An 18,567-nucleotide genomic window follows, 5' to 3' on the forward strand; every position below is an offset into this window, starting at 1 on the left:
TGCCCCAGCCCTGACATTGTGTGAGCAGCCACTTAAGGATTGTTTGACAAGTAAACAAAGACAAGTTTCACTAGGATTGGCTTGATAATGGAAGAGGAGTGGGCAGCCAGAGGGAGGGGAACCAGATACCAAAGGCAAATTCCTTTATTTCATAATTTTATCTGGCATCCTCATTCTCAACCTGCATTGTGAGGCTTTAAGAGAGGCAGCTAGGAAAGTAGAGCGGTAACGACCTCTCCGCCCGCGGGGCAGCACTAATGGGTCTCATGTGAGGACAGTTCTTACAGGCGGAGCCGCTAACTAACTGGATCCCGGAGGAAGTTCTCCTTGGCCCCCACCTCGCTCGCGCAGGTGGGCCCTGCGAGGGGGCTACCTCCTTCTTTCCCGCCCCTGGTTTCCCGTCCTGCCCTGCCGGGGTGAGAGTCGTGGAGAGGCGGGGAAGCGCCACTGGGGGGTCAGCTCTACGTCCTATTTACTCGAACAAACACGGTAAATAAATACGTATCCTCCTTTCCCCCCGAAATTAAAATAGGCGCGACAACCTTGCTAATCCTTGCCCTCGGGGGACAGGAATGCCCAGCGGGGAGCGCAGGTGTGGCTCCCGCTCGGAGGTGACAGCTTTCAGGACTGATAAGCGCGGTCTCTGCTGGCGCCCGCCGGCCCCTCTCTTCCACCCCAACCCGGGGACTAGCCGGGGCGCGGGCGTCTCAGCCGTCTGCTGAGCGGGGCGGGGTCGAGGTGCCCTCCCCCACCCTCCATCTCGAGGGTGACTCCGCCGCTGACGTCAGGGGGTTTTTGGTTCATTCCCTGACGCGGGGACTTGATTTTCATAACAAGCGTGCAGCGCCGTGGAACTGGAATAGGCGTGTCCTCTCCCCCTGACCCTCTCCCGCCCCTTGTCCCTCTGCTCACCTCCTCGCTCGCTCCCTCCCTCCGGCGACAGCCGCCTTTATAACTGCTCGGCGCCGTGAGGGCGGGATTGCTGTGGCGGGCTCCCCAGCATCAAGGGGCTCCGTGCAGCAGCGAACGCGCGGGAAGCAACGCCAAGTTTAAGCGCCGAAGCCCACGCACAGGGTAAGTGAGGCGCGCGGAGCCCGCAGCGCGCTCCGCCTCCGGATGTAAGTCCTGCGAGGAGAGCGGGGTCGGGAGGGTGGGATATCAGAGAAAGCCTGGTAATATAGTCTATGAGCAAAAAAGAATCCCAAGAAAGAAGTTCCTCTAGTTTAATCCAACTCACATCCTCTCCCCCACCTCCATCACCACCAGCCTGTGCGCTTTCAGGCTAAGCTAGAGGCGGAGAGCCAAAGGAACATCAGGTGGTAATTTCAGACAAAGTGTACTCACTCTTAGCAGGTGGAGTCCTGGCCAGGCAGGCTAGCAGTTCTGGGATCTAGGGGGAAGAGAAAAGAGAGAGAAAGATCTTAGAGGAAGGGAAGGAACTGGGGAAGAGGGGATGGAAATTGGAGAAGGGGGCCAGGAGGAGAAAGATGGTGACAATTGCTACTTTATCCAGTTACTGAAAAGTTTCTAATTATTTTACCCTTCCATAACAAGCATGCCCTTCTGCATTCTGGGAAGTAGATTCATATGCCACTCTTCTCTTGTAAGGGTGGGGGCATCCGCTCCACAGCGGTTCCTCCTCTGCTGTCCCCTGAGTTGCTCAGGAACCCCACCTTCCACAACAACTAAGTAGGACTAGGGAATCGCCCCAAAGCTGGCCAAGAGGCCTCTCTCAGCATCCACGGTGGGAAGAAAAGATAGGCTGGCTCAGGTTCAAGGAATTTGAAGAACTTTGCATTCCTGACTTCTTTCTAGACTGATTTTCTCCTCTGAGGGTTTGTAAATGCCACACCTGTTGAAGGTTCAGCTGAATCACCCACTGCTGTGGGCTCATTCCTGAAGGGGAGTACTTGAACCACTTCAGATACAATGGCCTGGGGCCCATGGAGGGGTGAGGATGGACTGAGAGCTCTACTCTCCAGTGCTATGTGCTGGCTGCTACTTGGAGAGGGAGAGGATGGGGGGGGGGGGATGTCAGGAGAGGTGTTACTTGGGAGACTGAAAGGCTCCTCCAGGGTGTGGAGTGGTGTGTGCTCCAAGGGCAAATGAGAATGAGCAGAACATTCCTGGGAAGTGCTCTCAACTTGAGCCAGAATCCAAAGGACCATGTAGCTGTGAGGAGGCAAAGGCTTGGGCCTTGAGTTCCTACTAAGGGGTCTTCTGAAGGCCCCCAGCCCCTCTGTCTCTGCACATGTCCCCTGGCTGTCCTCTGTGGAGTCTGTGCCTTTGTATTTCATTCTAGTAGGAATTGAAGATAAACAGGGTGTGAAGAAGAATTTTGACCTTGATCGTGTGATTTTATTTTTCTCATTCTGGGAGTTGGTCTTTAGGTCCACTGTTATTTAAAGATCCACAGATTGAGCTGAGGAAACGGGCAGGAAATGATGTGATGGCATAATAAACTTTTAACAACAATGAATTGAATAGTATGTTTACTTGATGGGTCTCAGATTTTTTGAGTAGTTTGGTGTGTTTGTTTCTACTTTCATTCCTATTTTTATTGTTTTGTAGTCAGAATACATATTGCACATTTCTTTCTTTTTTTGTGGTATGAAATATGCTGTTTTGGTAAAGACCACCTCCATAGAAGCAATCATATAGAGCAGGGGCAGTAAACTAGGTCCATGGTCAAAACACATCCCTTAGCTTGTTCTTAATGTTATAGAGTACCCAATCCACAATTCCGTGGGTTTTCATAGAGGCACCAAGTCCAAATAAAGTTTTGAAGAATTTTATTAAAGGAGGAAATTTATTAAATATGCCAGCCACATATAGCATACATGGGGCAGCAGTCCCAAATCATGTGTCTCATTAATATTCTAGGGGCTGGTTATGTACTCTTAATTATACATGGGCGAGGAAAAAGCCTGAACTCACGGCATAAGCTTATAACCTTATAACCTTTGTTTAGAGATATATACATTAACTACATGCTTTCAGGAGGGGAGGGGTAGTTTCCATGGGGACAAATGCCTGTATATGGCCCATCAATATAAGAAAAGGTTTAATTTAATCTTTTCTCTTTCTGCACCTGGCTAGCTATCCACTTGCTTCCTTACAGGTATGTGTGTGGGGGAGGTCAGAGAATCCAACTCTCTTTCCCTTCTGTATTTACAATACAATGCCATCGACCATCCTGGTTTTGATGCTAATCACACAAGTACAAAGATCATTTTCAAAATCTTTCTGCACGCCTTACTCAAATTAATAAAATGTTCTTTAAGCTTCCTAAAATATTAATATTAATTCTGTAACCTTTGATACCTTACAACGTTATAAGTAAAGTTTTATTGGAACACAGCCATGCTCATTTGTCTTATCCATTATCTACAGCTGCTTCAGCTACAAACATGGCCTGGAGAGCCTAAACCACTTATTATCAGGCCCTTTACAGAAAATGTTTGTGGATCACAGATGTTGAGGATCTGAATTATATGATTAATAATGGATATTTAATAAGATATGAAGATAGAGACCATTTTGATTAAAATAACCATAGAACACATATAACAATTTACCATATTATTATTTATTCTATTTAATCTGCTGAGGACTGATAGAGAAGTATTAAAGTCTCCTATAACTGTAGTGTTTCCTTTTATTTCTTCTTGTATTTCTGGTACTTTTGTTTTATGTGTTTTGGTGCTATGTTATTTAGTACATAAAAGTTTATGATGGTTTTATCTTCAATGTGAAATATCCTGATTGTTATAATACCTTTTTGCCTTGATTACACTTTGTGTGATATTAATATCTCAATTCTTTCTTAATTGTCTTACCTTGAGCGAGTTATTTAACTTTGTACCTGACACAGAATACCTGCAAAATAAAAATAGTCTATTATTATTGCTTTTTTTTTTTGCATTTATTTTTAGTTTTTCCTTCCTTTTGCTTTCAAAAATTTTAAATCCTGTTGTTTTCAGTGAGGTTCTTATAGGTCTAGTATAGATTAATTAGTCTTGTTTCAAAATAAAAAAGTTACCATTTATATTTATTGTGGTAATAGTTGCTTGTATTGTCATCTAAGTTTTGGCCATGTATTCTGCTTTCTCTATCCTCTTCCACATTACGTAGTCTCTATTGTAGTTTTAGATCTGCTAGGTCACTCAGTGCATGACAGTGTCATTCTCAGGGCTTAGAAATACAGACTTGCAAGGAGAGATGACAAATTTAGCTTGGGGCTTGTTGGCTCAAACATAAATATGTTACCATTATATATTAAAATAAAATATTTAAAAGAAGGTGTCTTTGAGAGCTTTGAGATGGTATACCAGTAGAGAACTTCACTTTATCCACCCCTCTATTTTCTGAAATTTCATTGATCATTCTGGGCCTAAGAGATTTAAAAGTTTCACTCAAAGTTTTTTTTTTTAAAATTAAACAATTTTATTGATTGATTTTAGAGAAAGAGAGAGAGAGGGAGAGAAACATCAATTTGCGTTCCACTTATTTATACATTCACTGATTGATGTGCCCCTGACTGGGGATAGAACCCACAACCTTGGCATAGCAGGATGATGCTCCAACCAACTGAGCTGCCCAGCCAGGACCGCACTCAAAATCTAATGATTTTCAGTATTTTTATTTTTATTTTTATTTATTTTTATTATTATTATTATTATTTTTGGTATTTTTCTGAAGCTGGAAACGGGGAGAGACAGTCAGACAGACTCCCACATGCGCCCGACCGGGATCCACCCGGCATGCCCACCAGGGGCGACACTCTGCCCACCAGGGGGCGATGCTCTGCGCCTCCGGGGCGTCGCTCTGCCGCACCGGAGCCACTCTAGCGCCTGGGGCAGAGGCCAAGGAGCCATCCCCAGGGCCCGGGCCATCTTTTGCTCCAATGGAGCCTTGGCTGCAGGAGGGGAAGAGAGAGACAGAGAGGAAGGAGAGGGTGGGGGTGGAGAAGCAAATGGGCGCTTCTCCTATGTGCCCTGGCCGGGAATCAAACCCGGGTCCCCCGCACTCCAGGCCGACGCTCTACCGCTGAGCCAACCGGCCAGGGCCGTATTTTTATTTTATATTCCAGTAATTTATTGTACATTAATCTAAATTTCCCATGCTTTGTTTAGAATAGAGAAAGATGACAATACCCCCAAATTTCTACTTGGGGATGAAGAAATTGGGATGAACACTGTTGTTACTCTTGTTTATATCTGCCTGATGGTTTATTTTCTCTCAGTTACTACACAGAAACTCAATTCAGTGGAGTTCTTCAGATGTTATTCATAAGCTCTTGCCATGGTGCATCACTTTCATGTCAGCAGACTATGGATGGCTACTCAGAACAGGGGATCTGGAGGTTCCCCTGGATACACCTTCCAATTACAACTAATTCTTCATCCAGGGCAGAGAAATCTCTGTGGGCCTCCACCCTTGTCTTAGAACTCAGCCTAAATAAAAATATAAGGATCAGCATATATTCATCTTCAAAAATCCTTCCTCCCCATTACTCACACTCGCTAATAAATAACTTGCTTTGAGTTAATCTTCAGCAGCCAGTCTTAATCCAAAACACTCGCTCAGCAACCACTGTGCACATGGTGAGGGGGTTCCAACAAACAGAAGGGTGGCTCTGTTTCCTTCATCCTTAAGAAGCTTGTTATTGGATAGGTGAGCCAACATGGTTATTAAACTATAATATATAACATGCATAGCGACAATCTTGAGTGCCAAGAAGTGGTTAATTGTAAAAACTATGAAGAGATCTATACATTTAAAAATGAGATGGGTCTAATAATTAAACCCCTTCAATATGTGGGCCGAGTTTCGAAGCAAGATGGTAAATGGATTGAGACTAGGAGGGGCAGGGTCTTTCTGGCTAGGAGGACTATCACGTGTGCTGAGGCAAAGAGGGTGAGTTTGTCCGAGAAGGGCTGAGATGAGCCCCAGTTCCCCCCAGATAGAAAAAATACCTTGGAAGATTTGCTTGCCTTGCATAGAGGTAGAGAGAGGAGTCAGGAAGGCAGGAGGAGGGGAATGGAGGGCCAGATGGAGAAACACCTCGAAGCTCAAATTGAGGCTGAATCTGTTCTAATAAACAAAAAGGAGTTAATATGCTTTTTACCTGCTATATCCAAAGACCCCTTCCCAGGCCTTCTCTTCTTTCTCCCCTTGAATTGTCTAACTCCATTGACCACTCTCTTTTGGGAAACAGCTCCTTGGTTTCTGGGAAACCACTGAGCTTATTTCTTTTTCTACCCCCCCCCCCCCCAGTACTTTCTTTTTAACACCCTGTGCTGGCTCCTGCTTTGATGTGGTGGTGCTCCCCTGTTTCTGTCCTTGGCCCTGTTACGCACCGTCCGTGCTCCCTGTGTAATCCGGTTTCCTCTCCAGGCTTCAGATGCCTCCGCTGGGCCCTACCTGTGTGTATAGACCAAGTCTCTCAGGAGCCTCAGACCCACATGTCCAAGTGTGGCGAGGCCAGCTCAGCTTGGTGTCTAGGAGCCTGGCTTCTCAGAGCCATGTGATCTTGTGCAAGTGATTTAATTTCTTTGTGCCTCAGTTTCCTCAGTTGTAAAAAGGGAGCGTAATAACAGGGTTGTGTGGGAATTAAATGAAACCGTATATGGCCCAGAGTAAACTTCAGCGTTTGTTCTTTCTGAATCCTTCCAATTGAATTGCATGTCTCATAGTTATCTTTGCTTCAACAAAACTAAACTTGGCATCTCCCCTTCTAAGCCTGTGTTTCTAAGCTCCATGAAGTTGCTGAAGCCAGAAATCTGGAAATTAACCTGGACTTTTTTTATTCCCCAAGCCCTGTCTCTTTTACCCTCCAAAAAATCCTACTATTTCCTGCCCATCTTCGTGCCTCATGTCCCCGGTTTCCTTGCTAAAAGCTTTATTTTATTGTATTTTTACCTTATTAGGTAGAATGGGCCATGTGCCCTCAGCATTCCCTGCATACTCAGTAACTCCTTATTTGTGTGTCTCTGTGACTTGATTGGTCCTCCCCAGGGCAGCAGCCACACTTGTGGTTTGGAGTGACTTGTGGACATAAGACGGTACCTGACACTCAGTAGGCACTCAAATGTTTGTTGATTGACAGAAAGATTGACCAAATGCTGGATTGCTTGCTTTGGAGGGTTCTTGGAGATGATATATATATATAGAGAGAGGCTGGAGTTGGGGAGAAAAACTTCAAAGATCATAACAATGATTTAGAGATGAACTGACAGATTAAATCATGATTAAATTTATAAAGGGAGATTCTTCTTAACTCTGTGACATGGGACATGTAACTTCATCTAAGATGCAGTCTTCTCACCTATGAATTGAGTGGTAGGGATATTAAGTGAGATAATAGTCATAAACACATGTAAATGAGAGAATGCATATTATAGAAACACTAAGTGTTGCGCTGGCTCAAAAGAGGACTCAGTGTGTGGCAGTTGTCATTCTTTTCATTCATGATTATGTGATGACTATTGTTATTACTACTGACTGAATGTGCAATTCAAGGACAGAGAAGATGAAAAAGATAGAAACTCACAGACTTGCCTGACTGGGATAGTGCGAAGACTCAGCTTCAACAAACACCTATGTCATTTGTTGTCATTCCCCAGGCATTCCTGAGAGGAAGGATTTATTTTTTAAAGATTTTATTTCTTGATTTTAAAGAGAGGAGAGAGAAAGAGAGAGGTGGAAGCAACAACTCATATTAGTTCTTTCTCGTATGTGTCTTGACCGGGCAAATCCGGGGTTTTGAACTGGTGACCTCAGCGTTCCAGGTCAATGCTACATGCACTGCACCACCACAGGTCAGGCCTAAGAGGAAGGTTGTATCCTCTTCACTGTTAGATGACAGAGAAGATAAATAGATAAATCTCCTAAAGGAAAATAAGATCAGCTGTTGGGAAGGTTCAGGGCTGCGGTAATTCATGCTCAGGTGCTCCAGCGGAGGGCTGCCAGGCCCACCCAGTGCTGGTTTGTCCCTTGCATACCAGTTAGTGCCGTCTGCTGGTCCAGGTCACGTGGAGGACCAGTACTACTGCAGGACCCTGTGACTTTGTCCTGCAGGTGAGCTTTCTCTTTGTCCTGTGTTCAGACCCTTTGACCTCACCTGCAGCCCTGGTTTGGGGTTGGGTCAGGAGTGTGTGGCTCATATTCTGTTAATGATGGGGGATGGGGCAAGAAGGAGGATGAGGGAGAGGGAAAGAGGTTTGGAAATTGTCCACAAGGAGCCTCCAGAGGGATGAACAGTAGAGCTGGCCATGGGCTCAGACCACCTAGTTCAGCAGGCCGCCCTCATTTTCCAGGAGATAGTGTCTGCGCAGGTGCTCGGTGAGGCAGCTGAAGCTCCTTCCTTCCAAAGGGGCAGAGGAAAGGGAGGCTTTGGAATTGAGCTCAGTGAGTGACTTTCTCCTCCCTGCCTGCCTCTCCTCCTCTCTCCCTCTCCACCTCTTTCTCCTTCCTTCTCTGGTTGTCCTGCCCTCCTGGTTTTCTTAACCTTTTGGTCAATACCCTGACTCATTTCGGAAGGGGGAAGGCAGTGCCAAGTGACTGCAGGGGCTCAGCTGTGGGTGCCATTGGATTATTGGACAGCAGGTGGTTAGCTCAGCAGCTGGAATAAGTGAAAGGGGGTCTCACCCTTATGACTCAGAGTTCTCTCATTTCCCAGGCCACTAAGACCTCACCATCTTCCTTCGAAGTGCAAGGGTTAGTCATCAGGAAATTGGGGTGGGTGCATATGACTGGATTCCAGTAAATTCCACTCTGCTTGCTGAGAAAGCCTCAGGATTCATGGTCTCCTAGGAGACACCTGAGTCACTTCAATAGGAGCAGGGTTTCAGACATGGTCCAGAGCTCCTGACTTAGGACCCAAAAAATGATTTTAGACAGCCTGCGTGAGAAGGAGGGTGGGAGCAAACGGTGGGGGATGGACAGGGGCTCATGAGCTGCAGCCCACCCTTCCCTGTCTATGAGCAGCCCCGCCCCTCCAGACTCCCCTTATAACTATACGTGCACTCACACATCCTGGCTGGGCGTTTACCACAAGTCGGGCACGAGGCTGGCGGCTGGGGGAGACATTTAATAGCCCCACCTTCACAGAATTTTTATGTCTAGAGGGTGTGACGGACTTCCCACCAGGCGAGGCAGGGCTGTGTGTGAAGTGCTATGGCAGGAAATGCAGAGGCTCCCTGGGAATCAAAGGACACATGTCTCCCTGGACTTGGGCCTTAAGAGAAGCACCTTGGACCTCCAGATAGATGAAGGGTGGGGAAGAGGGGAGGATGTTGCATGCAGATGGGGCAGATGCTTGAAGGGAGATAGTGGGGCTTGTTTTGTGGAGTGTGAGAAGTTCTCATGTTGGGGACGCAGAGAAGGGAGTGGTGACAAGGCATGAGGCTGGAGGGGCAGGCAGGGGCTGAGGATGCAGTGCCTTGCACTGGCTCTTTCCCTGGCCACAGAGCGAGTGGCTCAGAGACGACAGGCCTGCAGAGGTTGGGCTCCTGAAGTGGTCCCGATGGAGACGATGGTGGGCCACACGGTCAGAGACACTGAAGAGGTGGGACTGCTAGGACGTGGACGGTGGGTTTGTAATGTGGGGTAGAGATTGCTTCAGCCATTGCCCAACGCAGTGGCAAGATCTGAACTTGGCCTTTAATGCCACTGCCTTAGGTTCACCGATGGGGAGACTGCCTTAGGTTCACCGATGGGGAGACTGGAATGCTCTACCTTCTCGTCGTCTCTTATAGGACCCCCCTTTCTGCCCTGCCTACATCAGCAGAGTGCACGCAGGCAGTGTGCAAACAGCCATTTTCTTCACTGTGCAGGAATTTGAGGGTATGCATACCCCTGAACAGTTGGGGCAACTCGCAGGGGTCGGCTGAGCTCTCAGTGGTTTAACCCGTGCTCAAAGCCTAAAGCAGCACCCAAGTGCCAATGTGAATCCCCCATTTCTTTCTTTCCTTTTTTTTTTTGGTATTTTTCTGAAGTTGGGAACGGGAGGCAAGTCAGATAGACTCCCGCATGTGCCTGACAGGGATCCACCTGGCACGCCCACCAGGGGGTGATGCTCTGCCCATCTGGGGCATAGCTCTGTTGCGACCAGAGCCATTCTAGTGCCTGAGGCAGAGGCCACAGAGCCATCCTCATCACCCGGGCAAACTTTGCTCCAGTGGAGCCTCAGCTGCGGGAGGGGAAGAGAGAGACAGAGAGGATGGAGAGGGGGAGGGGTGGAGAAGCAGATGGGTGCTTCTCCTGTGTGCCCTGGCCGGGAATTGAACCTGGGACTCCTGCACACCAAGCCGACACTCTACCACTGAGCCAACCGGCCAGGGCCTGTGATCTCCCCATTTCTAATTGGCTGGTATCTCTTGCAAAGCTTTAAAGTTCTTACCAGACAAAAGGCGCTGTACAGTGTTGTGTTAGGATATGCAATGTAGCAGTAAGAACTTGGGTTTAAATCCTGGCCCTTCCACTTTCTAGCTGTGTGACTTGTGCTAACTTGTGTTCTAGCTAACTTGTGCTCAGTGTTGCACTTGTAGGACAGGATTAATAATCATATGAGCTATATCATGAGGTGGTTGTGAGGGTTCATTAAGGAAGGTGCATTCACCCGATCTCCAGTGTGAATGAATTATGAGACCATTCCTTCCCCTTAAGAGCAGCTCAAGAGTGAATGGCTTCTTTCTGCCTCTGTTTCGTCTTTGTTGAAGGAGTCCATTCTTGGTTGAACTCTAGACCTCTCTGCCCTTGACTTTGGTTGCAAACAATGTCCACATAACTGCTAGACTCACTGCATTTTCTCTTTCTTGCTCCAGCCCTATATTCTTCTCCAAGGCTTTCTTTAGCTCCTGGAAGTTTATATTCCCAAATACCTACTGCTCTTCTTTCCTCCTGAAACCCTGCTCTCTACAAGCCTTTCCAGCTCCCCACTGTCCCCTCCCAGCCGCCTTCCTGGGGCCTTTTTCTCATCTGGACCATTCCCTGGGCAACATGGTGCCTTCTCAGTACAGACCTCCTTATTAATGAGTCCGATGAGTTTTATTTTCCTCTGACCAAATTCACAGTATTTAGCAGAGCCCTGGCCGGATAGCTCAGCTGGTTAGAGCATCGTTCCAATACACCCAGGTTACGGGTTTAATCCCTTGTCAGGGCACTTACGAGAATCAACCAACGAATGCATAAATAAGTGGAACAGCAACTCAGTGTTTCTCTCTCTCTTTTTAAAACCAATAAATAAAAATTTAACACCCCCCCCCCCCAAAAGAAAGCATATACTTAGGACACTTCAGACCTGTTGTGTAATCCCTGCCTGCTGGGGCAGGGTGGGGAAGGGCTAATAGAGATCATTTAAGAAGGGTAATTAGTTCAAAAAATTGACTCATAAAAAATATTTACTAAAAGTTTTTGAAAAGACATTTCTGAGAGAATTGGGAAATATAAACTCTAACTGAATATCTGATATTAAAGGGTTATTGTTAATTTTTAAGTCCGGCTAAGTTAAAAAGGAGTTTTTGTCATATAGATGTATATATGCATGTACTTATGGATAAAATGATCTGATATCTGGGATTCGCTTAAAAATAATCTAGCAAGCGGGGTGGGGATACAGATTAATGAAGCAAGATTGGCACTGTATTGATAATTTTTGAAACTACATAATGAGTCCATGGGCCTCCATTATACTATTTATTTTTGAATATGCTTGGAAATGTCTATAACAAAAACTTAAACATTAAAAAAAAAACCCAGTTTTTAAAAGGGCAGTTCAGGGACTGTTTCTCCATCTCCCTTGATCATTGCGGTGGGAGGTGGAGGTGAAAATTGGGGAAATTGGTTTTCTCTACCTTCACACCCACTGGCCATTGCTCTTGTTGGACCCTGGTCTGTGGGTGTCAGGAAGCCCTGAGACACAGCCCTCTCCTCTACAGACGCACATGGAGCAAGGGGCCTAGAGGTCCAAGTTGGGTGCAGGAGGTCTCTGCCTTACTATCCTCTAGAGGTCCAGCCTCAGAACTGTCCTCTAGGCAAAAATCCCATCATCTCTGTCAAGATTTAGAGTCATCACATTCAGAATCCTTCATAATTAATTATCAGGTAGTTATGATAATAGCTACTTGTCAACAAATAGCACTATTTTGAGGGGCGGGGCAGGGACAGGGGGAAGGGCAGGGATGGTGAGAGAAGTATCTTTCCAGCCAGCCCCCGCCCTGATGATTAATCTGAGAGGGAGTGCAGTGGAGAGGTGAAGGAGATGAATGCACGGCTGGCCCGGGTCCCTTCCCTTGTTTGTGTTGCTGTTGAGTTCTTCCCCTTCTGTAATCATGGCATAGACGAGGGAGCACCTGCCACACCTCCCTTTTCCATGGCAACCCAGAGAGGACATTTGTAGGCAAAGCATATTAGACTTTGGGTACTTGCACTTCAAGGGTTGCCACTTGGTCACAGTGGATGATCTTTCTAATGTATTGCTGAATCTGGTTTGCTAATATTTTGTTGAAGATTTTAGCGTCTATGTACATCAGGGATATTGGCCTATTATTTTCCTTCTTTGTAATGTCTTTATTTGGTTTTGGAATTAGGATAATGTTTGCCTCATAAAATGAGCTTAGGAGTCTTCTCTCCTCTTTAATTTTTTGGAATAATTTGAGAAGGATGAGTGTTAGTTCTTCTTTGAATGTTTGGTACAATTTACCTGTGAAGTCATCCGGTCCAGCACTTTTGTTTGTTGGCAGTTTTTGATTACTGTTTCAATTTCATTAGTTGTAATCCACCTATTCAGATTTTCTGATTCTTCATGTTTCAGTTTTGGAAGATTGTATGTTTTTAGGAATTTATCCATTTAATCCAGATTATCCAATTTGTTGGCATAGAGTTGTTTGTAATATTTTCTTACAATCCTTTGTATTTCTTTGGTGTCAGTCACTACTTCCCCTGTTTCATTTCTGATTTTACTTATTTGGGTCTTCTCTTTTTTTCTTGATGAATCTGGTTAAGGGCTTGTCAGTCTTGTTTATCTTTTCAAAGAACCAGCTCTTGCATATATAATGAAGAACTCATTGGCAAGGATGATTTCTTCCATTACTTTTTGGAATTAGTAGAGCCATCCTTACAAACCCTAAGGAGGGAAAAGACCTAATATGTGATTGCAGAGCTGAAGAAGAGAATCCAGTGACTGAGAAGTGAGTGTTTGGTCTTCTGTAGAGAAATCTACAGTTCAGATAACTCTTTTTATCCACGAGAGAAGGAAATGCTCACAAATAATGTCTGAAGCAGGTATTTCCCTGTTCAGTAATTCCTGAGAAAACACAAGCCAAAAATATCAGGGACACTGGCAAGTTATTGGTGATGTATGTTTTAAACTGAGACTCTGAAATCCCTCACCACGGACTGGGTCCTCTAACTCCAGGTAAATGTTAATATAGTTCAGTTGTGGGGAAGGATGTATGAGATTTGGTCCTTCTCTTTATCAGCCTTTAGGATTTCCCATGAGGGGTAGAGAAAAGTTAGTAGCTTTATCTGATGTAGTAAGTTCACAGGCAAAACCCTGGCTGAACATACAATGTTTTTTCTTAATCTTCATGATCCTCTGCATCTGCGTTTGTTACGACATTCACCCCCTGCTCCCCGTTTGCTTTTATGCAGGACCAGAATGCCTGCAAGCCCTAGTGGTTGTCGCCAGAACCTGAACCCCAGGTATCAAAGACTTTGTGATACGAAAGAAGTTTGGGGCATTGTCCTGGAAGCAGTGGCCGCAGCTGGGGCTGTGACCTCGGTGGCCTTCATGCTAGCTCTCCTGGTCCTCATCTGCAAGGTGCAAGATTCCAACAGGCGGAAGGTTCTCCCGGTTCAGTTTCTCTTCCTCCTGAGTGTGCTGGGGGTCTTCGGCCTCACTTTTGCCTTCATCATCACGCTGGACAGCCTCACGGGTCCCACACGCTTCTTCCTCTTTGGTGTCCTCTTCTCCGTCTGCTTCTCCTGCCTCCTGACTCACGCTTTCAACCTGACGAAGCTGGTCCGCGGGAGGAAGCCCCTCTCTGTGCTGGTGATGCTGGGCTTGGCTGTGGGCTTCAGCCTGGTGCAGGACATCATCGCTGTGGAGTACGTTGTGCTCACCATGAACAGGACCAACGAGGCCATCTTCACTGAGCTTTCTCCTCCTCGGCGCAACGAAGACTTTGTCATGCTGCTCATCTACGTCCTCTTCTTGATGGCGCTGACCTTCCTCACGTCCTGCTTCACCTTCTGCGGCTCCTTCTCTGGCTGGAAGAGACATGGGGCCCACATCTACCTCACCACGCTCCTCTCCATCGCCATCTGGGTGACGTGGATCACCTTGCTCTTGATCAAGACCCCTGGTCCCAAGTGGGACGATACCATCCTGAGCTCAGCCTTGGTGGCCAATGGCTGGGTTTTCCTGTTGGCCTATGTTGCACCTGAGTTTCAGCTGCTCACAAAGCAGCAGAACCCCATGGATTACCCTGTTGAGGATGCTTTTTGTAAACCTCAATTCATGAAGCAGAGTTACGGTGTGGAAAACAGAGCCTACACTCAAGAGGAAATCACTCAGGGTACAGAGCCCGGCTGGGTGGAGAGCCCTTATAGAAAGATGGGGGAGATCCACAGGGTATTATAACTGTAAGCAGCACGCAGGTGCCCCTGATAGAACAGATAAGGCCTGCAAGGCTTAGAGCTTGCTTAAAATTACCCAGCTAGATAATGTGAAGTAGAATTGGAAGCTGGCCTCCGGAGTTGTAATCTAGTACTTTCTACACAATACCATGTAGGTTTTTCTGAATCAAAATAAGATGAAGTGGGCCTGACCTGTGGTGGCGCAGTGGATAAAGTGTCAACCTGGAAACACTGAGGTTGCCAGTTCAAAACCCTGGGCTTGCCTGGTCAAGGCACATATGGGAGTTGATGCTACCTGCTCCTCCCCCCTTCTCTCTCTCTCTCTCTCTCTTTCTCTCTCTCCTCTCTATAATGAATAAATAAAGTCTTTAAAAAAAACCCCAAAAATGGTTAAGATGGTAAACTTAAAAAAAAAAGATGAAGCAAAGGAATGGAAAAGGAATGTCTAGAAAAAATTCTTAGACAAGTAGGTGAGATTGTGTTCTTTGTAAAAGCTCACTAGGCATTCCTTTTGGAAACGTGGGGCCCGTATATACTGGGGGGCATAGAGCTAAGCCATGATTCCCTGCAGTGATCACAGAGCACAGAGGGGGTACAAAGCCCTTTTATCCTAAACCAGCAGAAATCTCCATAAAGTTACTAAAGATTCTGATTTAACCTGAAGAGCTGCATTTTCAAGAGAGGGAAGAGATTATATCTTAACAGGAAAGAATGAACCAATTTTGCTCTTGCCCTGAGTTGTGAGTAACCAGGTGTTCTGTTGTTGCTCTTGCAACAAAAAGAGGCTAAACTGATAGCCAGACACTGCCTTTGCCCGTGGGCATCTATTTGTTGGTCTTTAGAATTGACATGGACCTTTGGGCCTAATCAGGGAAGGGAGTAAGTTTGGGACAGGAGTGAGGGGTAAGGGGCCTCCAAGGCCAGGTTCTCACCTGCTGCTCACAATTTCTCTGCTCTTGGAGCCTGAGGTGCAGAGCTTCCCGGTGCCTCTCCCTGGTGCCTCTCCCTGGTGTGGCTGGGGCCTCTCCTGCACTCTCGGGAGCCTTAAGGGGAAGGGGGGACCCGAGGGGCAGGTGTACCCACACATGCCGTCCTGTCCATTGCATGGCTTCCCTCTGTCACCTCACTGCCGAGACTCAGGTTACCCCCTCTAAGATGCTCTCCTGGCCGCCACACCTCACTGGTCACCTACCTGACCAGCTCCCCAGTGCCCACTGCAGTGACCAAATCCTTAGTGAAGCATTTCTCACCCGCGGAAGCTGTACTTTCAGCCCAAACCAACTGAGTCATTTTCCTGCTTCTGTTTTGGGCTCGAGGAGTGTCTGTCCTCTGCCTGACAGTCCTTCCTTATTCCTGCCCTTTTCCAGGGCCAGCCGTTCCCCAGGCTTTGTCACGGCTCACTCGCCCACGCACCTGCAGAACTCTCAGTGTGTCTGTTCTAGTCACTTGTGTAGCTGTCATGTGTTCCTCACTCTTTAGCGCCAGCCTCAGGGCACACATCATTCTGGTGATCCTTATGTTCGTCACAACATCTTATACACAGGTGTTTAGGTAATCTGATCCTGTGTTTAAATCCTTCTGATCGCCCCCAAAGCTATAGAAAACAATTGCTCATAAATTACGACTTTTTTTTTTTTTTTGTATTTTTCTGGAGTGAGAAGTGGGGAGGTAGAGGGACAGACTCCCACATGCGCCTGACTGGGATCCACCCGGCATGCCCTCTGGGGCGATGCTTTGCTGCATCCAGAGCCATTCTAGCTCCTGAGGCAGCGGCCATGGAGTCGTCCCCAGCGCCCAGGCCATCTTTGCTCCAATGGAGCCTTGGCTGCGGGAGGGGAAGAGAGAGACAGAGAGGAAGGAGAGGGGGAGGGGTGGAGAAGCAGGTGGGTCCTTTTCCTGTGTGCCCTGACCAGGAATCGAACCTGGGACTTCCACATGCTGGGCCGACACCCTACCACTGAGCCAACTGGCCAGGGCTATCACCCTTTTTAATGAACATAAAAAAGACTTTTTGTCCTTATTGGGCAGGTAAGGAAGTAGGCAAATCCCCAGTGAGATTCACTTGATGTGTACCTCTGAAAAGGCTGGTTTTAAATGTGCTTTGAAAGTGGTCCTAGGATGAGGTGGGCCTCCGGTGAGGTTATGTTTCCATAGTGATCATATACTGCTAGTCGTTCATTTATTCTACCAACCCTGTGTGACTCTGCCTGGGCCTGGGCTTGAGGATACAGTCTCCCCCCCCGTGAGACTTACAGTCGACCTGAGAGACACTTCAGTGGGTAATGTATCATGCTTTGGTAAATGACTCCCTAGGGTGAGCTCAGGTGGGTGCCCGAGGCAGGGGACCTAACGCTTTAATGGCCCCTCTCCCTTTGTTCCAGGTCCTGAAGAGCCAGGTGACACTGTCTATGCCCCTTATACCACCCATTTTCAGCTGCAGGTAAATGAGCTCTTTCTCCTTTTTCATCAGCAGCCTTAGCACCCCAGGAACTCTGTCCCTTGAGAATAGATGGCGTTACCATTCTGATGGTCCCTTAATGGCCACCTTGAAAGGATGACAGGTCTACTTCACTGTCATCTGTCCTATGGGGTTAGGGCAAAAGCCCGCAGCGTAAGGCACGGGGAGGACTTGAGCGGGAGGGTTTAGGAGAAGGGAAAACAGTTAGATTCCTGCCCAGATTGAAATTCTGTTGCAATATTCAAGAATGGGAAGGGTTTTAACAATGTGGTGCTTCCTTTTCAGAACCGGACCGCCCAGCTGGATTTCTCCATTCCGCGGGCCCAGACTCGGGTGAGCCCTTACAATGACTACGAAGGAAGGAAAGACGGCAGTTAGCTGTTCTGGAGAGCGGGATGGACATAACACGTCAGCAGGACTAACGGGGAGTTCGAAGGGATGTGGGCTAAGTCCTGTCTTCTAAGGAAGCCATGCAAAACTGTGGGCAGGCCAGGCCTTGCTGCCGGCCCCCACGGTTCTTCTGTTCTCCAGTTGCTGAGAGGACTTCGGTTATTAGCAGCACTGTAGCTCTTTCCTTTGTTCCATGTTTAGGACACTTCTGGTAAGTAATAGTCTCAGGCAACTCAGGGGTACCCTCCCACTATTCCCTGTCACTTCACGTGGAACCAACGTTCTGGTCATCTAACTGTGTAACAACCCATTCAACTCCAGAAGCCAACACTCAACGCTGGTTTTGTAAGGATGGCACGGCGCAGGGCAGAACTGCAAATCTGAGCGGAAATAGCAAAGACCCGTCTCTCAGTCCCTCCCGGCCTAAATCTACACTGGAAGCCAACTTGTCTGGATAGGAGAGGCTAAAGGTCACCCTAATTTTTCTCATCTCTGTGGTACTGCCTAACCCAAGGCCTCTGTGGGTCTCCGGCACCAATTCACAGGTTCCCTCCTCTCCTTGTATCACTCCCAAACTTGTTGTTAATCCTCCGATTAATCCCTATGTTTTCCCAGGAATTTTCCTTCCGGACCTCACTAGTGTGGACAAGCCCCGTTTCTCTTTGCCAGGAGAGTTTGTGCACTGTTCTCTCCTATGAACTCCTGGCGCTGATTTGCATCCCAGCCTCTGTAACTAGATTTGCACTGTGTTCAAGCGAGCGGTCATTGTCTACGGATGGGGAGTGTTCCTTGTGTAATAAGTTATTCACACTTCTTTACCTGGAGACGCAATAAAGATGTGGTGGCAACTCCTTCACTGGGGCAGCAGAAAGAAGTATGAGTGTGGTGGATGTTAGTCACGTTGGAGCGGAAGTTCAAAGTTCGGTTCTGCTGGGTGTGGACTGGACCCTTCTCCGTGTAGCTCTCCTTCTCTTCCCCGCACATGTCCAAGATAAGTATGTTTCCCCAAGTTTTTGAGGGGAGTGGCAAGGGGGAGAGGAGGAGCCAGGAAGGGTCACGGACCCTGGGTTCTGTTC

At 47.2% G+C, this 18,567-nt stretch overlaps 1 protein-coding gene across 2 annotated transcripts; it reads left to right on the plus strand.

Moving 5' to 3' along the window:
* Positions 1-846: 846 nt before the first annotated feature.
* Positions 847-18,365, plus strand: GPRC5A (G protein-coupled receptor class C group 5 member A). Of its 2 annotated transcripts, none has more exons than XM_066264518.1 (4): positions 847-1,118; positions 13,657-14,582; positions 17,025-17,083; positions 17,387-18,365. In XM_066264518.1, coding segments are annotated over exons 1-4 (1,080 nt in total). In that variant the 5' UTR covers positions 847-1,116; the 3' UTR covers positions 17,480-18,365. The 2 variants fall into 2 exon arrangements, with proteins under 2 accessions (XP_066120615.1, XP_066120617.1); XM_066264520.1 differs by having other exon boundaries at positions 850-1,074.
* The last annotated feature ends 202 nt before the right edge of the window (positions 18,366-18,567 follow it).

Source organism: Saccopteryx bilineata, chromosome 1, assembly GCF_036850765.1.
Source record: "Saccopteryx bilineata isolate mSacBil1 chromosome 1, mSacBil1_pri_phased_curated, whole genome shotgun sequence".
Taxonomy (NCBI): Eukaryota; Metazoa; Chordata; class Mammalia; order Chiroptera; family Emballonuridae; genus Saccopteryx; species Saccopteryx bilineata.

What these genes read in the sequence shown, in the direction of transcription:
- GPRC5A (XM_066264518.1), top strand. An exon ending in TCAAGAGGAAATCACTCAGG is followed by an intron (nt 14,583 to 17,024) that starts GTACAGAGCCCG and finishes CCTTTGTTCCAG; the next exon opens with GTCCTGAAGAGCCAGGTGAC. An exon ending in CCACCCATTTTCAGCTGCAG is followed by an intron (nt 17,084 to 17,386) that starts GTAAATGAGCTC and finishes CTTCCTTTTCAG; the next exon opens with AACCGGACCGCCCAGCTGGA.